General features: G+C 36.5%; 1 protein-coding gene across 1 annotated transcript in view; it reads right to left on the bottom strand.

The window, feature by feature from the left end:
- Positions 1-15,350: 15,350 nt before the first annotated feature.
- Positions 15,351-20,787, bottom strand: part of IL1RAPL1 (interleukin 1 receptor accessory protein like 1) — a 1,419,608-nt gene continuing 1,414,171 nt past the window's right edge. Inside the window, exons 10-11 of the mRNA XM_058291789.2 lie at positions 19,294-19,464; positions 15,351-18,831 (exon numbers count right to left, since the gene is read on the bottom strand). Of these exons, the coding sequence (XP_058147772.1) occupies positions 18,113-18,831; positions 19,294-19,464 (890 nt within the window). The 3' untranslated portion in view covers positions 15,351-18,112. The remainder of the gene's footprint in view (positions 18,832-19,293; positions 19,465-20,787) is intronic.

Raw genomic sequence — 20,787 nt, 5'->3', positions numbered from 1 at the left:
CTTGGGGGTGCTCACCCAGTTGCCAAGACATTTATTGATTCTTCCTGAAAGGAAAAAAAACCAAGTTTCTTGGACATCTACTATGTCCTAGGCAATGAATTAAACTAAGTGACTTACATTTTAGAGGGTCTTATATATTAGTTGCACTTATATCTACTAACATTCTGAATTCTTGCATAGTAAAATAGGTGTGGACAGTTTTAGTTTGAAGCTCCGCATCTCCATACCCACGGACTAGACTAGGTAGGCAGTTCCCCCTGAAACTTTAGATTCCGATTGAATCTGGTGCTCAGATCCATTTGGGTGCTTTAAGACAACTTCCCTATTCGTCACCATCTACCTATTCTTAATTGGTATCTGTGGATTCATTTGCATTTGTTCCTATTTCTGAAAATAAATATTGCCACATCTTAGTAAATGTCACTTTTTCTTGAATAAAATACCATGGGTGGATTACTCCCACATTATTCATAATCCACATTTTCTTTAAAAATCACCCACAGAATGAAATGACTGAGCCCAATTTCAAACAAAACTTTGAATTTGATCTGTGTGAATGCAGACTTGGGCTGCTTTCCTTAACTGCAGTCGTATTCCATTTGAGGTACACAAGGCATTTTGCTAAGACTTCTGGCAGCCCAGCCGCTTAGAGTTCAGCTGATAATATATACTTTGTGGTGGAGGGATTCAGAGAGGCTCTATTTAGTTGTACTTTCCAATGCTTGCTGCCATCTACAAAAGAGCCAAGAACTGAAGGTTCATCTCTTCCTCTCTGAGGTGCTCATTTGCATATATAAACATTCTGTGGACACTCTCCCAGTTACAGCTCTCAGTGGCTAATGTTTAAGCACATATTTGCATTTCAAAAACAAAACAAAAAAACCCACAAAAAAAAATGTAGTGAAAAGGAGGAAAAAAAACACTTGATCAAAGAAATGTTAATGAGAATTTAACATATCTTCAACTTTTCCATCCTTGTTCAAAAGGTTAGTGTGACCTCTTGGCTAAATAACTATACCTACACTTTGTTCCCGGTTCTGGAGGCTTCATAAGAAATTATTTAAGTCTATGTGCCACAGAATCTTTATTTATCTAAGGAATGTTTCCTGGGGTCTTTGCTAATGGAGATTTACTTGTAGATCATTACCAGCAATGCCAAACCTCAATATAAAGCCTCCCTAAAAATAACTCCTTGTCTTTCTCTGGTAAGCAGAGCAAGTGAGTTTTGATTAAAATAAGGAAGACTCTTCATCGGAAGGGCAAGAGGAAGGAAGGGAGGATTTCCTGTTTGTACGTTCTGTTTTGTTTAAATCTGGTGTTAATAATGACCATTCAAGATTAGACACATGGTTCAGATGCCTCTCAAAGACCAACCATTTGTTCCAGGTTCTCATTGGCCACGTGGCAGCCAGTCTCAAAAGGTACAGCCCCCGGAACAATGCCTCTTGCTATTCATGCCCTCCTGTGGTCCCCTCCCACAATGAATCTAGGCCAAACCTGTAACTTGCTTTTTTTTTTAAAGATTTATTTTTATTTCTCTCCCCTTCTCTGCTACCGCCCCCCCCCCCCCCCCCAGTTTGTATTCTTGTCAGCGGCACCCGGAATCTGTGTCTCTTTTTGTTGTGTCAATTCTCTGTGTGTGCGGTGCCACTCCTAGGCAGCCTGCACTTTTTTCATGCGGGGCAGCTCTCCTTATGGGGCGCACTCCTTGCGTGTAGGGCTCCCCTGTGTGGGGGACACCCCTGTGTGGCAGGGCACTCCTTGTGCGCATCAGCACTGTGCATGGGCCAGCTCCACATGGGTCAAGGAGGCCTGGGGTTTGAACCCTGGACCTCCCATGTGGTAGGTGGATGCCCTATCCATTGAGCCAAATCCACTTCCCTGTAACTCATTTTAACTAATCGCCTGTGAAGAAGTCACGTTGTTCTGGTAAGCAGTCTATCCTTTAAGAAGGCCTGGCTACCTTAGGTTTTGCACTTCGGGGGACCTCAAGCTGTTATGTGAGAAGTCTACTATCCAGCTGGAGAAAACACATGGAGAGACATTGTGGAGGGGAAAGTGGTTGGAAGAGCCTTGAAAACTATACTACATGGTAGGGGAGAAAGGCATAGCTATCCTCATATTCCGGTTGAGACTCTAGACCCACCATCTGACTGCAACAGCATGAGATGAGTGAGACCAGCAGAACTGCCACCTGATCTTAGCTGATCTTGGCCACCTCAAATAAGAGCTAATGATATGGTGTCTGTTTGTTTGTTTTGCCCCATGAAGACAGTCCAGAGATAGATGGAAATGGCTGGTATGGCAAAGACGAGCCTGCCTTTATCTCTCTGCTCCTCTTTCATCTTTATGGTCTCAAATGGCTGCTGGAGGGTTAGTATGTTAATTAGTCTGTCACCTTTCCCACAAGGTGACAAGAACTTTCTGGTCTTCTTGACCAGTTTTAATAATTGTCAGTGTTTGAGGTGGTTTTTTACACAACTGTAGAGAAAGAAATCAATGCTATTATCCCCAGTCTCTGCCTACAGATTTCTCCTTCCCATCTCTCTCTCTCTGTGTGCCTCTGTGTGAGGCAAGAGGTAAGAAACTAATGCATAGGTTCTTGCCCCAGACTCTGTCCATTGTATGTCCATCTTTGGCTGGCCACTGTCCCTACCCCCCAAGAACAACATAGAACTTGACTGATACATCGAGCCCTTGAGCTGAGTGTGTGTTTGGCTTGGGTTTTCTCACAGCTGGTTTGGTGAAACACCTAGAGGTTTGAGGATCAATTCTCTTTGATGTAAGCTATTTAAAGACCTTCCCGGATATCGGTGATAAACTACACCTCAAACATATTTTGGGGAAAAAAAGATGAAATAGAAATATTTCCAGTTTTTTTTAATCTTCTTAATTTTCTTCTTTTTTTGTCTTTATTTTTTTTATGTTACATTAAAAAAAGATGAGGTCCCCATATACACCTCACCCCCCCAAAATATTTCTACTTAATATTAACAAAACCAAAATTCTTTAATCTGATCCCCATCTGCTTTCAATAATACTAGTTATGCTTTATTTAGTACCTACTATATGCAATGCCATCTATATATATTTTCTAAATTATACTCACAATGCCCCAACCATAGTGGCTGTCCACAAATATGCCAAGCTCATTCTTGCTTCAAGATCTTTGTATTAGCCAGTCCTTTGGTCTGAATAACTGTTAATGCCAATTTTTTTCCTCGTTGTTTCCTTCTCTTGATTCTAGGTTCAGTCATAATTTCACCTCTTTTAAGAAGACTTCCCTAACCACCCTATGTAAATTAACCTCCCCACACAGTCACTTCCTATCACATCCCCCTAATTTCTATTGTCTTTGCATGCATCACTGCCTGAAATGTTCTCCTTGATCTGGGGACGTGTCTTTTCTGTCATCCTCTGCTGGAGAGTAAAACCCATGGCTCAGAAAGTAATGTCTGACTCTACAGTTTATCCCAATAGCCTAGAACAATGGCTGGCAAGAGGAAGGAAGGAAGGAATCCTTACAACCTACCTCCATGCTAGATATCATTGCTTTTATCAGATGTGGCATTCGGTGGTCACGTAATATGCTCAAGGCCTTTTGACTTAGAATAAATGACTTGTCCATTCTCCACCCTATTCTGCTGTCTCCTCTAGGGCTTCCATATGGTTAGGTCAGCAGAAGGCCAACTCCAGCAAGTACAGTCTTAAAGAGAGGTCTAGAAAAGACCGAAACAGATAACTTGAGCAGAGTAAACTGTTGCTCTCGTCTACAAGAATCTCAAAACAAGTCCTAGGAACATTTTTCTGGCATCCTTTTCCACTATATTTTAAGAGACAAATGAAACCTATAATGTTTAATTCCATTTTTTAACATCATCAGCTAAAATCAATAGAGCCTAATGTGTTTTAAGCTTATTCAACCAAAATCAAAACGTGATTTTACAATAAAGTTGAAAGTTAACGTTATCTTCTAAAACTGAAAGTAGGCAAAATGCTAAAGGAAATGCAAAGCAGAGCTACAAAAGGATGACTGAGTTTTGTTAACACCGATATTCCAGGCAGAGAGATCAAGGCACGACTATATTGTCATGTCTAAAGCTGTACTATTTCATAGGCAGTTGAGGGGCCTCTGGGAGTCTAGAAAAGGAGAATACCAAGTCAGAATTTGTCTTGGTCTTTCTAATTCTGTTTAAGGAAGAAAATACCCATAAAGGAGGCTAAAAATAGCAGCCTTAACTCAATGGTGGAGATAAATGCTTCATAACTTAATGACACACTTGCCATTAAGAACTTTCTACTCAATTTCCTTTTTAGGATTCTACATTTCATAAACAAACTTCTGATTATACCTTGACTTTCCTAGAGGGTGACAAGAACATTTTGGACTTGTTGACCACTATTAAAAATTGTCATTTCAGTGGAAGACAATACCTTAATCGCTGACTAGCAAGAGTCCATCCAAGAAAGAATGATCAGTTCTAAGTCTGTTAAGAGATTTGGGGTTAGAAAACTCAGCATCAGATTTTCATATCCTTAAACATGGAGTCCCACCCAAGTACTATGATGGTGGTCCTTTCCTGAGCTGCTGTTCCTTGCATCTATCCACAACATCTCAAAAAGGTTGAGTTCTATAACCACAATACAGACCTGGGCCTGTGTCACTTAGAGCAGGGATGCTCAAAATATCAGAGAAAGGGGGAAAAGCACATATGTGCACACTGTGTGTGTGTATGTGTGTGTGTGTTCAAGTCTGGGCTATGATGTGGACCATTGACTATGGGGTGCAGTGATGCTCAGAGATGAACTTACCAGGTGCAATGGATGTGTCACGATGATGGGAGAGAGTGTTGCTGTGGGGGGAGTGGGGGGCGGGGGCGGTGGGGTTGAATGGGACCTCATATATTTTTTTTAATGTAATTAAAAATAATAATAATAAATGAATATTAAAAAAAAATTTTTGCCTTCCTATTTTTTTAAAGACAGATATTAGAATTAAACAGAGGGAAAAAGAGGAAGATTCTATACTTTTGGTTAGCCAAACTCTTACATGAATTATAAGGAAAAAATTAGGCAGAGTCAATATAGTTGATTCATCCATGTTATGGAGCAAGACATAAAGGGTTGACTTTTTCCTATGGGTAAATTTTTTGTTGCTGTTTTTATTGATCTAAAGGTTCTTTTTCTTTTCCAAATAAGTGCCTATAATACTTTTTTGAGTAACTGCATCCACCTACTCTTGATTTTGGCATTTCCCTTGGGCATGACCTAATACAGTAATAGCTGCAAACTTTTACACAGCTGCTCAAAATATAGAATAACTGTGCATCATTAAGAAGCAGTAATACTTACCATGGGTATAGGAACATCTGTGATATAGCAGAAAGTGGGTTTTCATTTTAATGCCCTTGGCCTCTTGGAAGAAATGTTTTACAAACTTAAAAAAACTTCTCTGAGTTAGTTCAATACATTTTCATGTCCCTTTGTGCTGCAGAAATGATGCCTGATGTTTAAAACGTGATTCATTTCCTAGTTTTCTAGTCACAAGTCTTGCAGCCAGTAAAAATGGCCTATGTTTCAGTTTCTATATTTTCTTATAATTAAAAGATGTTTATAGAACCCCTTTAAAGCCATTTACTGGATAAATACTTAAAAAAAGCATGTCTGAAAATCCCTGTATCTTATCTGGAACTATTATCTTCTGACACGATGTATCCTTTCATTTAAATATTCAGGAGACATGCTTATCCTTCTAGATACTCATTTATCAAACAAATCTCATTTAAGATTTCAAAGCTTGGGTAGCTACCATTAGTATAGGTACATTATATGGATACTTTTATATTTCTTTTTAGTAAGAACAAATATTAACCAGCACCCCTTTTTCATGAATATCTTCTTTCTCATACATTTTCTAATATTTTATCCCCAGACCTACATTTACTAGCAGGCAGGTATACATAGAACCTCTTATAAATTTAAGAACAATCTTTGCATATTAGTTTTGCTGTCATACATATTTAATAAGGAGTGTGGGCTACTGTTAACTTGTATTATTGTTCTTAACTTTAGAAAATAAATATCATTTTAGAACTGAAGCATGAAGAATAAAAATTCCCCCCAAAACGAAAAGGTTTTTGTATTTTTCCTGAAATGAATGTCTGTGCATGCATCAAATGGCAAACCACAATGTTAATTCTTTCTAGCATTAAACTAACAAAAATGGATCTGCAGTTTTTTCTCTTTTCAGGATCTACTGTTATTGATTAAAAGAAGTTTGCATACGCAACTTATTCACATTGCTTTATTTCTGTTGTTGGTGGTGATGGTGTTCATTTCACACAAAGAAAGTATTTCAAGTCATCATATCCTTGCATTTAACCAGGGAAAGGGTACTCTTGAAAGAAAACATTTTACAAACTGGACACATACCCTGTTTATTTTCTCTGAAAGTTGCACTCCATAAAGCAAGTCCATTTTTAAACCTTTTCCAAATATTATACAAAAATATTCTTATGCAAGTAATAAACTTATCTTTAAACATCCAACTTTTTTGAAATTTAAAGCAGTCACACCAAAAGTTATAAGTGTTATTTTTCATCTGAACAAAGAACAGCTTGTGCTTATACAAACTGCTGTTATCATGTGCTCGTATACTCTTTACATGGATTCTGGTAAATATCCTCTGCCATTATGCATTTAATTATGTAAAAAAACGTATAATCAGTGCAGAACTTGCCTATTTTTTTTAAAAACAATGTTCTTCAACCATCCTCATCTATATTTGTTTATATATATACTTTTTTGGGAAAAATTTTAAGGCAAGTGCAATCAAAATTACAAAATCATTATCTCTATTGCTAACATATGCAGCATTCATATTTACTGAGTGACCTTTCTTCTTAAAAATGAAAGTACAAAATGCTAAGTATGTTACACTTGGTACAGTCAGCTATGTAGTCTTACATATGAGCCATAGTTAAAATCTTTAGGACTATCAACACAAAAGTACACTTTTTACACTCTGCACCTGCAGGAATCTCTGCTATCCCTTCCTGTGGTCTCTCTTCCTAGGTCGAGTTTTCTCATGAAAATACATAGCAAGTTATTCAGATGCCCTTCACTGAAGATGACTATGAATACAAGGTCACCTCCTGGCACAGAATACTTAAGGTATAGTACTCATAGGATAGTCATTTGCATTTCTATTTAATTCTATTGTGTTGTTTGTTTCACTTCAGTGATAGCATGGGCTCCGTAAAGTAAGAGAAAACTAAAATAAAATCTTATCAGTACTTGTATTTCTAAAGTTAGGGTTTGCTGAGGACATGTTATTTGCTAAGGACATAATTTAAACGGAATCTGAAAAATAAGTTATTTCGAAGCCCTGGAAAAATAAAATCAACTAAAAGATAGGAAACCCATGGTAATAACTTTGGCACTTTCATAGACTTTTCTTACGATAGTTGCTGAGTGCAATGCCTTCTCCAGTCTTTATAAATAAATAATTCAGGGCTGGCATGCAATGGAAAAGTAGGAAATGGAAACAATCACAGAATTTTTATGGGAAAAGTGAGAATGAGCTGACTCTCTCTTTTAAGATAAAATGCATGCCCTTAAAAGAAAAGTTGAACAGAAACCTGGGGTATTTATTTTTAGCCTGTGCAAAAATGATTCACTGGGTAATTTCCTGATGAAGTGCATAATCTTGGGAAATCATGTAGCTATTGATTCAATATAGCACATATATTGATTAAGTTTAAATTTATTGCTAGTGTGTGTTTTTAATCACAGGGTGCACACACAGCAAACATGCATGCACACATGTTCACTAATTTAGCACACTAAATGCTTTTTCATTGTCACAGTTGATTATTTTAAGCTATTGTTTTGCAGAACACATTCTAACAATAAGTCAAGTTAAATCGGTAAGCTGCCTCTTTCCATTTAGTGTAGAAATAGCAAAGACTATAGTGCACCCCCCAAAAATGCTATTGTCGAATATTATTTTTCAGATATTCTTGTGCTATAAAGCCCTGGATGGTAAGAGGGACTCCAGTTACTGTGGAAGTCACTAGGATATGAGGAGAGGGGGTGGCAGAATCTTTGGAGACTTGAAATCAACTCTAAAAAACTCTTTGATGTAGCTTCTCCATGAAGAAAGTATAAGAATAATTTCTCTTAACTAACAGGGGCCATGTCCTTGAAATATGCATTTAGGATCAGTGACTGGATGGGTTCATGAGAATCTGACATCCAATGAAGACATTCTTCTTAAGAAAGGGAAACTAGCAACCTCAACTGGGTATTCATTTCCAGCATAACAGTGGGCGAGGAGATAACATCAGCCCAGTGAGATAAATATATGTGGCTGGAACTATATTATCAAGATAAGTTATTGAGGTGTGAAATAGTTAAAGAACCAACTGGTTTGTTGTTGTTATATAGATTGTCATTTTGCTAAAATTATGCAAAATGATCCATTTAACTGATCATCCTACATAAAATTAGCTAAATTTATTGGCATTGCATGAATATGTTCTTGGGGTTTATTGTTATTCACTAGAATAGGACTCCCAAATTGCATAATCATAAACATATCCTGGAGACAATTGTTTTGGAGAGCCAGGAATCTATGCATTTAACAAATGCTGTAAGTGATTATTTTATGCCAAAGAACATCTGGAAAATTTCATTATGGTGAATCTTTTGATGAATTAGTTGGTTTCTTGGGGAAAAATAATAGTTAATTAAGTCCAATAACTAATTTGATATGCATACATTTATTTTCACAACCAATACCTTTGAGATCCCTGTCTAATTTTGGCATTTTTCCTCCTTAAATAAAAACAGAAGTGACAAGAGGCCTTACTTCTCCTAAAAGGAAGGTGTGTTTTTAATCAACTTTCATTGTAAATTAGCTTAATTTTTCCTGCTATAATGAAGCAATTACTTTTTTGAACCATATATTCCAAGGCAAGGCCTTCCTGACTACTTTTTTTCTTTCCTTCTTGAGATATTCTTGAATGAAGTGTAATTGTCTATAGTCCATATTTTCCCCAGGAATTCTTCATTATAAGTTCTGATGCAACAACTTGGGAGAAATTCTTTTAAGGCCTGATTTATGGTGACATTCATCCCCTACACCAGGAGTTCTTACCCTTTTTGTTCCACGGACCCCTTTGCCAGTCAGATGAAAACCATGGACCCCTTACTAAGTCCACACTCTACTGCGTATTATTTAATAAATATATCACACACCCAATAATATTTTTTCGAATTTCAATTCAAGTTCATGGAGCCCCTTGTTAAGAACCCCTGCCCTGTAATCTTTAATTTTGCATTTCAAAGAGTAACAGCAATTGTAATGACTGAAACAACAAATCTTTCACCTGTGTTCCTCAGGGGCGGGCTGTGGAATTCCATGTTAAAATCATCTGGGAAGCTTATTGACTCACTAGCGGGCCCCACCCCAGTTCTATGAATTCCTATTTGTAACAAGCTTTCCAGGCAATTCTTTTGAAGACTACAATTTGAGACCCACCTGTTTTGACTGCTTTGCTTTTTAACTCTGATTGCCCTATAGAATCAATCGCCTAGGGAGCGTGTTTTAAAATAAAAACATTAGAGCCAAACCCCAGATCAGTTAGGTCTGAATCTCTGGGACTTTTAAAACCTTCCCAGGTGATTCTACGTGCACCCAAGTCTTACTGCTATATCTAGTAGGGTCCTTAGAAGGACATTATGAAAGAACGCTTTCACCCTTCACCAAATCTTTATGTTATAATATCAAGCGTGCTCAGATCATAATTTCTATTCATACATAATAATGATTAGCAATCAATTTCCCGTTTTCTTTAGGAAAGCATGCTGAGAAATGGTTCTTTGCTCAACCTAAGACCTCCTAAGAAAAGATTTTCATTTGGAGCCCAGGTTTCCTTGCAAGTCCGTAATTGTCTAAACAGTTCTTCATTGCCAAGGACAAGAGGAGAACTGAGATATTTCATTGCTTAATTTAAACCTGCTCTTGATTTTCATAATGTTATAGTTCTGTTTGTGACTTATGCAGGTTTTTGGTATGTTCTTCTGCTCTGTTTGGGATGTTTAACCTTGTATTAGTGTTTAGGTTTTTTCTTTCTCTTTTTGCCAGAAGATACAAAGTTGACTGCTTCAGCAATCGTCCCCTAAATCAGTCATTCATGAACCATCTTGATGGTTTTTGCCACGTATCACTTTTCCTAGACTATTTATCTATGTTTTTATTTAAATCGTATATGTATATATTATTCTTTCACATAAACAAGCCTAGAAATAGTATCCATAAATTCTTAAGTTTGATGCACTACTTAAGTTTTTGTTCGTTTAAATTCTAACACATTTTAAAGCAAATGCATGACTGTACAAATAAAAAACCTCCCTCTGTGTACCACGTAAAATCAATTGACATATCACCACGGCTAAGAAAAAAACAACACCCCAGTTTGGGCAAACTGTTGGCTAAAATGTCGGTCAAATTTAGATGTTCTCTATCTTCCAAAACTCTGCCATGGCCCTTCTGCACACACACACCAGGATTCTGAAATACCAACATTACCTCATGCCAGTATCGCTGGGAATTAAACATCAATTGAAAATGTGAGCTAAGTCAAGGAATTTGTTCGAATTACTCTGACAGACCACATTTAAATGCTAAAAACCCCACAGCAGTATGCGATTGGGTCACCACTCTTAATTCTCTGAATATTTGTCTCATTCTCTGTTTCTCTTTTGCCATTAATTGTAGATCTATCAATTAGGAATCTTCTCAAATTAAGTTGTGTTCTATGGGTATTATTCTTTAAACCACCTGTCAGTAATATGCGTGAGATTGAAAGGTCCTGAGAATTTACATATGTATCTTAGGTGTGGAAATAATCCCTAATATTCTTTGACTACAGAGTTCTCTCCTGATATTTTAAATAATGGGCCATATCCTATGAATCACAACCTAGCATATACTATGGAAATTATACACTGAGTCATGATCCTTATAATATTTTACTTTTTCAATAGAGGTAATTTTTTTAACATTTAAAAACCCTACTGAGGTAGAAATGGCTTAAGAAATTTTAAATATGTTAATTACTTTGAAATCCAGTCTGAAATAACCTTATGTGTTGTTTTTAACTACTACTTTCTATTTTCAATTATTTCTCTCCGATTCATCTTTGATAAGTGTTTCTAAAAAGGCTGCCTCCTTAAAATATGAATTCTGCCCAAATAGCCCATTCATTCTAAGAGGTTCATTTTTGTTCATCTGTTATGCTTGTGATGGGAGATTTACCACCATTCCCCTCCCCCCTCAATAAATAAATAAAAAGGTTATCTTAAACTTAAGTTAAAAAGTAAGGCCAAAAACATTTCCCTTTAGGAATGACTGTGCACTACAAATAGAAGCAAATGGAGTAAAAAAAGAACATGACTAAAAATCTTGATCATTTTGAAATATTACCTGAGGGATTTTTATTTTAAGGTTGTTGAGTAGGAACTTGAAAAAACAAAGGAATAAGATACCTGGGGAGCAAGAAGGAAGGAAGGAAGGGAACCAGCAAAGAGGGGCTCACATATTATCATTTCTTCATTTTTCTCAAAAATGTCATGAATTAGATGAAGGGAAAATGCAGAATTTCACCTCTAAAAGACAATTGCTGTGATCAAACCTCTCCATAATCCAGTAGTGAAGGAAAAGAGAGGGCTTTTAAGTGAGGGCGTGCATTTTTTAACAAGGTTCTTCTTTTTTTCAGCCAACTGGGCATTTCTTAATCCCTCTCTTCACATTCTTTATAGTAATTAGGCCTAAGAATTATAAGCTATACAGACATAAACAGAGAGGGAAGGAAAAGTATAGCAAAAGTTATCAAATTAACCAAGGTACTTACATTCATTCCAACAACACATTATTTAATTTATTTTCATCTATGGTCAGGTAGAAACCAGAAGAAACATTTGTAGCTTAATAAATAATTTAATTTCTTGAATTTCTATGTAACATATAAATTTATTTTTACAGGATATATAGAGAGCATACTCATAGAGAGCAACAGACTTATGAAACGACTATAAAACACAAATTATAATTCAAGTTTAAAATTTTTCATTTTTACACTTGTATTTGTCTATTTTCCTATTGCTAGTCAAAGCAAAACCAAATATATAACTGTAAGTATTCTAAGAAAAAAGGAGCGCCTCCATCACCTACGCATGAGTTACATACATTCTAGATTGTACAAAATCGAATGAGGGAAGGCAAAACTAAAGGGAAACACTATGTAAAATCCACTTTTTTACTGACTGTTGAACAGATCTGAGAGTGTCTGAGTTTGATTTGACTTGAACACCAGGAGAGGAAAATGACTAAATTCACTTTCCTTTTTGGGTTCCCTCAAACTCTGAAAATGTAAAAAGTTTTTGTAATTCAATAGCAGGTTATATGAACATATCTCCACTATTTTGCTGTAAAGAATACACTAAGGATTCTAGTTACCAGGAGCATATACTGCAAGGAATATGGACAACTGCCTGTGTAGTCTAACATAGAGATGTCTTCATCCCTTCATCTGATCTCCCCAAATTTAATCTCCCATTGACTAATAAGGATGGCGCCAAAATACTTCGCCACGTGTTCATGTGCTATGTAATATGTCCTTTCACATTCAGTCTCTCTCTTTTCCAAATGACCCAGCATACCCTTTGAAACTTAAGCTTCTCTGGACTGTGAAGACCGAAATTTCCATGGCATCAATATTACCATTTAATATTCTCAAGTCTGTTTGCAGTTTTTCAGTTTCTATCCTTTAGCAGTTGAGGGAACAAAGTATAATGTTTTAAAGAGAGTGATTGCCTTTGTTAGAAAGAAAATAATTTTCAGGCTTGTGGACCCTAGGGGATGCATCAATGAAGGTGGTGAATTGTAGAAGAAATAATAGTGCCTGAAAAGATGACTTTACTTCGTTACTTTAATGAAGAATTCTGAAATATGAATTTGCCTGTGGACCCAGAGTCCATTAACATTAGAGGAAAATTTACTATAGGACAGAAGGATTGTTTTGTTTCTAGTTCTTATGTGTCTGTAATGAAGAGATGCTTTGTGTTCTGAGCCTGGAAGGAAGAAATGATACTCAATGAAAAAGATTAGAGCTGAGCTCCTCATTTTTAGTCTGGGTGTTTTCTACGGATGTGCCTGAAGTTTGATGACAAGGCACATAAGATTAGGATTAACTCATCATCATCATTTTCGTTGTAGTTGTCCTCGTCCTTTAACTTTCTCAAATTTAGTGAGATTTTACAGGTCATGACAGCATCTCAATTTACTAACATAGCACAAACTTTCACTTTGCTACCAATCACAGATAAAAGTAAAACTTCAAATAACTGCCACCTCACTTCAGTTTATTCTTAAAATTCTTCGGGTTGCCCCAAAGCCACAACATAAGTCCTGAAATTGACAAAATCATAATTGCTGAAAATCAACTATATAACCAATTCTAACTATTGGCATAAGAAAACTGGGACCTTCTGGAAAAACATGTTAAGTGGTTGTTTCTTCTTTCCTTATAGGGTAAATTCCTCTTACTTGTGTTGTAGGAAACATGATTAAACACAAATCATAAACAGGTTTAATGAGATAAGGAAGGCATCATTGCCAAGTTGTGTGATATCACATTCCCCTCAAACTATCTTTTGAGGTGATGAAGAAATGAGCAAACTATCACAGTAATGGCTAATTCTCATCTGGGCATGAATTATTTGTCATCGTGTAAAGATTTTCCTCACCAGGTCTCCTAGAAAGTCAGGTCGTTTTAGAAGAGGAATTGGCTCTATTTGTTAGAACAATTACCAATCCCCAAATTTTCATGAATGGAGAGAATGGTAGACTCAACAGTGCCTGAAAGATATGTGGGTTTTCTGAAAATATTTTCTAAATCCAAAACATCATTACCTTTTTAGGTGATGGATGTTTTTGAGAATCACACCTAGGAAAAGAGACTTCTGTACACATTAACGGTTTTGTCTAGAATTTCAAGGACTTCATTATTGCCTTTAATCCTTGTTTTAGACCCAAGATGTTCTAAATCCAAGCTTAAAGGTCCATTGCTATGGAAAATCAAAATCTGACCACTGATTATTTTCTTTGCTCAGGACAATAAAGTGATGTGGGAGAATTTCATGCTAAGGCAAGGAATAGCCTCTGCTTCCATTGACAAGCTCCTCCTTTTAGGGAACCCGGTCTCATCACCATCTCTTTATAATAACCATATATTGTTGGAAAAACTCTTCAGCTGTATAGAGAAAGATGTGTCTGTAGGTGGGATTTCCAGCCCACTGAATACTTCTACTAATCGACTATGTCAATATGGAGAACAATGGCCAAGCAAGCTCAGGTCAGAAACAGTAGGGGATTTTCCTCCTCTGTGTCTGTACATTCTTAGTTCCATTCAGTCATTTCACTTGTACAATGCTGATGCTCTCCTTTGGAATTTAGTAAGCTTTCTTCTGGGACAAATGATATAAAATCAATTCAACTTAAGAAGGAAGAAATTAAGCACAAGGTTAAGGAAAACACTTCTTAGAAACAGGAGAACTAGAGGATCATTCCAGAATGCAAAAATTAATTTACAAAGACACAAATTTATGTTTTCCTAGAAATGGTGGTCCTAATTTACATTAATGGTATCTGTCAAAGTTAAAGAATATTCTAGGATGAACAAAGCTGACAGAGTTTGGGGATTGGCTCTCAGTTAATATTTTCTTTTGTTATAAAATGCTAAGTAATAATGAAAATAAGAAACCAGCATCTAGACATTTAAGATTAAATTGACATTGTCCAAATACATACTATGAAGAAATCAGGTGTTTAGCTATGGAAGTATAATAGGTTCAGGTCTCTTATTGCATTATGTCTTGGATTTAATAGAGTTGGTCTAAGCTTAAATCAGCGAGCTATAAGAGATACAAATTTCTTTTCTGCCCATAGGAGACCTGAGGAATGGAGTACAACTTAAATTATCAAGGACTTGAGCACCAGAATAAAGAGTAGGACGCTCATAGGCAGCAAGTAGAGGTTGCATTAAAGAACCAGATGGAGTTTTGAATCCACAAAGTGTCACTCAGAGCCTTGAGCACTGATTGATTTTTAAAAACCCGGCAAAACCCAACATCACACATGTCCAAGTACAGAATTCCATTCTTTCCCCCAGCTTGGTTAACATATTCACGATTTCAACTAGGTTTTTACAACTAGAATATTCTTATCCCCCAGAGCCCACACCGAAAAAAGAGAAGGATGAAACCTAAGCACTAGGGAAAATACATTTTTTTTCTTTTTTTATTGTGAGTTCTAACAGAACTTTTGTTAAACATAAAGCACATGAACACATGACAATTTCCTTCATTTGTTCTCCCATGGAGCTGATAGAGGAATACTTGGGAGGAATGTTTCTAAAGCTGTAGATAGCTGCTTCTCCATTTATTTCATTTAAAAAAAAATATGACAAAGCATTAGAGGAAAAAATGTTTCTTAAATTGTGAGAATTATCAAATATTACCCATCAATCCCTGAATCATGCTATTCAAAGTGCTGAAATCTACACTAAAAATAGAACAAAAAAATGTACTCCCAATGCAGCTAAACAAACACCTATGGATGCCTAAAATATGACTGTGTTCTGATTACTTCCTCTACAATTATTCCACACTTTCATCGTGCACTTTAAAAAGTTAAAAACAAAAACCAAAGAACTAACTCAGGCCACTGTTGTGTTTACATTTTTCTGGGCACTGGGGGAGTTTGGAATCCAGTCCAATGAGGTTCACTGCCACCAGTCCCTGACAGCTGTCCATAGTCAAAAGTGAAAAATAGCCTTCTTGGATTCTAAAAAGACCCAGTGTGCAAAGCTGACCTTAAAGTTTTATGTCCTTGAAGCTTCAGTTCTGGTGTGTGAAAATGTGACATAGGTCCAAAGGGAGCATGGGAATAAGGAACAGATTGTGTAGAGAAGGACTTAGATAAGTTATCAGGGAAAGAAACATTTTTAGTCAAATAAAACCAATGCACATCTCAAAGCTCCTTTACCTTATCACAATACTGAGACTTCTGCACTGTTACAAAATGTTTATACTTATCTCTCCATGTGCGATTCAATCTTTCCCTCCCCAATGAACTCTGTTGCAGTTTACACCTGTGTGTGTGTGTGTGTGTGTGTGTGTGTGTGTGTTTGTGGCCAACTCACATCATACCATTGTGACTAAAACTGCAGAAGTGGTTTCTCATTATATGGTGGTAGGAATTAACCCAACATACAATAGATATTACACAAGCCAACAGATGATGACCGGGGTGGAAATTCCTACAATGACTCACTAAAGTAATGTGTAAGTTCTATTATCAGTGTTTTCATCACATTTATTGTTTTAACTAAAAGCTACATAGGTAATATTTTCTTTTAACAACTCTGCCCTCTGCAGGTTCCTTTATGATTGATTTTGCATCGTCCTTAACATGAATATAAATTAGCTGCTTATGTCATTGATTTCAAACATAAAGCTAAGTGGTGTGAGATGAATTTCTTGGGAGCATCAGCTTTGTTTCTGAAAGATAGAAACATACAGTTAAAATAAAACTAATTCTTTATACAATAAATTATTTTAAACACTTTCTGGTCTAATTTAAAATCACTTTGTGTAAATATCATTTATTTTGAAAATATTGATTTCTGTTGGTATTCGTATATATGTTTGACCTCCTGAGTTCTTATTGAAACACCTAGATATTAATAATGTGTTGCTTCTGTTCACAAATGGAAACAAAGACTGAATTCTAAACGTAGCATCGAAAATTAAATACAGTGAATTAACATTAAATACAAAGGGACCCCATAATAAGTTTCACAGATTTGCTCTGACTCTGTAGAAAGTAACATTTTGTATAATACAAGGTGACAAAACATATTTGATGACACAGCCTGTCCTTCCCTTTGGTTTGGAAGCCTTCAATATAAATTTTATTTTGACTTGCGTTGATTCACCCTTTTGCGTTAACTCTCCTGGCATTTGCACATAATCTCATTTGCAGAAAAATTATAGAGGGAAAAGAGGAAGTAGAATATTAAACAAAAACAGCCACAAACACATTCATGCCTTTCCAGGAAGTGATCAAACATAGGGCTTGATTTTTTTTGTGTGTTTTTTTCTTTTTTCCTTTTTTTGTTTTTGTTTTGTGGTTTTTTTTTCTGTTTCGTTGTTTTTTTTTCATATATATATATATAAGGGTACATCAACTCATTTTAAAAACGGAAACACACTCTCTCTCCCAATTTCATGCCCTTGATCTTTTCTTCTTAGCACTCTGGAGTGGTCACGGTCAAGTGACTAGCACACCTTTGGGTCTGGAGTGTATTCTGACGAGCAGTGAATTAAACATTAAGACAGTTAGACCCACCCCCACCCCTCCACAGAGTTTACACATCATGCCGCCATTTGAAGGGCAGAGGTGGGGAATGAGGCGGGACAAGGAAGAGATTCAGGGCTCTGATTGGCGGGGCCCTCCTATGAACAAGTGTTCTTCTCAAAATATATTTCCCCCATGGCAATGCTGGCATTTGTTGCACTGCTCTCTGAAGGCCAGTGTGGTCCTGCTGATCCTAGGCAGAACCCGAGAGAGGATATGGTGCTCCTTGTCCCATTGGATAGATTTGTCCAAGCACCCCAAGGAAATGTTAAAAGCAAAAAGAAAACCAAGAAAAAGAAAGAAAAACCCATTCTAAAACTAAACTTATGAAGCAAAAAAGGGTTTTCTATCTACACATCAGTCTCTTCTTTAAAAAATGTAAATATACAAATTCCAATGACATATAAAACAAAGTCAAAAAATGTAATGGTAAGAGACATGGTAAAACAGGAAGACACTGATGCTACAAAGAAATTGCAAAAAACATATGTACAAGACCCTGTTTTTCCTCGTGTTCTAGAGACTGTAATGCATGTTTTTAACAGCAGCAGTCGAGGATTTAGTTCCAGGCACTGGACTGCAGACTCCACTCACGCTCTAAGGGACAGGGTGTCCCTTGCTTTTCTGTCACCAAATCACACTGGAGATACTGGTCTCCCTTGGCAACAGCGGCAGGATGGCACTGTTTGTGTGGGCCTCATCTGGATTCTGCTCCCTGCTGGATTTTGTCTGTGGCCGCTGCCCGTTGATGAGTGTCATAGGGATGTTACAGTAGGTATGCTGATTTCCTATGGAGGTAAGAGGCAGGGTGCCAGTAGGAGGTACGTCGTACTCATAGCTTCGGTAGTAGTGTTTCTGGCGCATTTGTGAATGGTACGTGTTGTGAAAGGTGGAACGTAGATCTGGATGGGCAGTGGCTAGAGCTGTGGAGGTAGCCGCGGCCATGGAAATGGCCGAGACAGTCTGCAGCTCCCCGAAAGGCCCCTGCTCGCTGACGTCTAAAGCCTGCTCATGAGTAATGGGTTCTATCCTCTTAAAAGGCATTTCGTACTGTAAACGTTTCCAGAACTTAGAGTTCAACTTGTTACATTTTGGTCCATGCCATTTAATAACTGTTAGGAGCTTGATGGTGTGCTTGAGGGCCTCCACCTCCTGGTAGTTCATAATTCCTCGTAGTTCGCTGCATTCAATTAGTATCACTTTAATTTCTCCAGTCACAAGCATGTTTCGAAGTCTGGTCTCCAGTTCAAAGATGCTCCAGCCCCTTCTAACTACATAATTTGGGGTCATGACGATAATCAGCCGCTTGCTTTGATCTACACATCTTGCCACATCTTCAATGTATGCTACAAAAGAGAAAAAGGTTTGTCAGAATGAGTGAATCAAGCAGTTGGTCCAGAAACCCCTGGTAGACTCTCTTTCACACAATGAGAGTTGTTGTTTGTTGGGTAACATCTTGAGAAGCTGAAAACAGCCAATGATCACAATGAATAGAGTTTGGGCCTTGCCCTTCCCATTATAAGAAATATTGTTCCCATATATAAATCTCTCATTTGGTTTCTTTAAAGGTCCTGGCTCATACAATGAACTGCTTTAGATAAATGATGGAAGCAGTTCCTCAGGTGTTTAACAAATTATATTTCTTGTGAACACATAAAGACATTTCTTTCTTGAGAGATTAACAGACAACAATTTTTGAAGTAAAGAACCAAAAATGAAAATAAAAGATGTTCTGCCTTTAAAAAAAGTAATGGCCATATAAACACATGTGTGAATATGCACACTCTCAAGTAAAAACTTTAACTTACTTCCAGTTGGGATTAAATCTCTATCTGGTATAAACAACTTATAACCATAGTGTTTTTCAAGCATATCAGGAAGGATTTCAAGGGCAAAACGTTCTTCTTCCCCGGTCTCTTGATTCCACTGGTCAGGATCCACTTTGGTGTATGATAAGTAAGCATCATAATCTTTATTGTCTGTCAAAAACATTACAGAGTTAAGTTGAAGTCACCGCTTTACAAAGAAAATAATAGGACTTGAAGACATTCACTTTTTTTCCCATAAGCATCATGAGTAATGCTCTTCATTACTTTTCATTAAGAGTCCAAGGGTCCACATTTTGTTTTTGTTGTTGTTGGGGAAAAAAAAAATCAATGAAAAGAGCAATAAAATGTTAACTTCTAACATTTTCAATGCACAGAATATAGACATATTTGGATAGTATGGTCTTACTCTGAATAATCTTATATTCATCTAATCCTGTCTTTGGTCACTTTTTTACCTTATTGAGAAAAACAAAACAAAACAGAATGTACCTATTTTGATTGTGGAGTAATGGTTTTTAGATTACTTTCATTGAGCTAACTTACTGTTGGGGAGAAAATAAAACCAAATTTGGAATATTTCATTTGTTTTTCACCAGGACCCAGTTCTTGGATGTTGGCACTGAGAATTTTATTAAACTGAATGATTATAGAAATGAATATAATGTTTTATGGTCCCCAGTTATCCTACACATCAGATATTGCCAATTTTTTTCATCATATTCATCAATTTGATTGCAAAAATCAAAAAGTAAAATATAAATGAAAGAAACTTAGCATTCAAATCTGATTTTTTTTCTCACTCTTCTTTTCTACATGAGAACTCTTCAAATATTTGAGAAGTTCTATCATGCTTTTATCTTAATCTTTTATTTATTTATTTATTTTGGTAGGCAATGGTTTATCTTAGTCTTTTTAAACATTAACATCTTACTTCCTCATTTGTTGTTTCTAAGAATAGGCATTATTTATCCTCTAGATAGTGTCTCATTTGTCAATGTCCTTTTAAAGATGTGATAGCAGGATTTACCTCCATTCTAAATAATCTCAATAGGCTGTGTTTACAAATATCAATATCCTTAGTTCCTTCTTGTGCTGCCCTGATGATCATCAGGACACCAGTCAATTATTTGATCAAGTTGAATTGAAATACTCAAAAATTTCAGAATAAAACGAACTCCGCATTTGCATAGAATTTAAACGTTAAGGTACAAAGCAAAACAAAGATAAAGGGACATCCTTGACTGTTGCAGTGGGACTCACTTCTTCAGATCCATATGGGTGTGTTCATTCTAGAAGTCTGATAACCCTGAGCTGTCTAGGAGTCATTCTATCTTTGTAATTTGTCAGGGCCAACAGTTACTGCACCTAAAGTTAACACAGGTATATAGGAAGCTAACAATTCCACTATAGGATCCCTGGAAGACAATCTTTAACTTTTTATTTTTAAGTTTAGAAAATAGTAATCATCCTAAA

This window comes from Dasypus novemcinctus, chromosome X (genome assembly GCF_030445035.2).
Source record: "Dasypus novemcinctus isolate mDasNov1 chromosome X, mDasNov1.1.hap2, whole genome shotgun sequence".
Lineage (NCBI taxonomy): Eukaryota > Metazoa > Chordata > Mammalia > Cingulata > Dasypodidae > Dasypus > Dasypus novemcinctus.
Note: the sequence above shows the minus strand (reverse complement) of the source record. Positions and strands in the feature narration are given on the sequence as shown.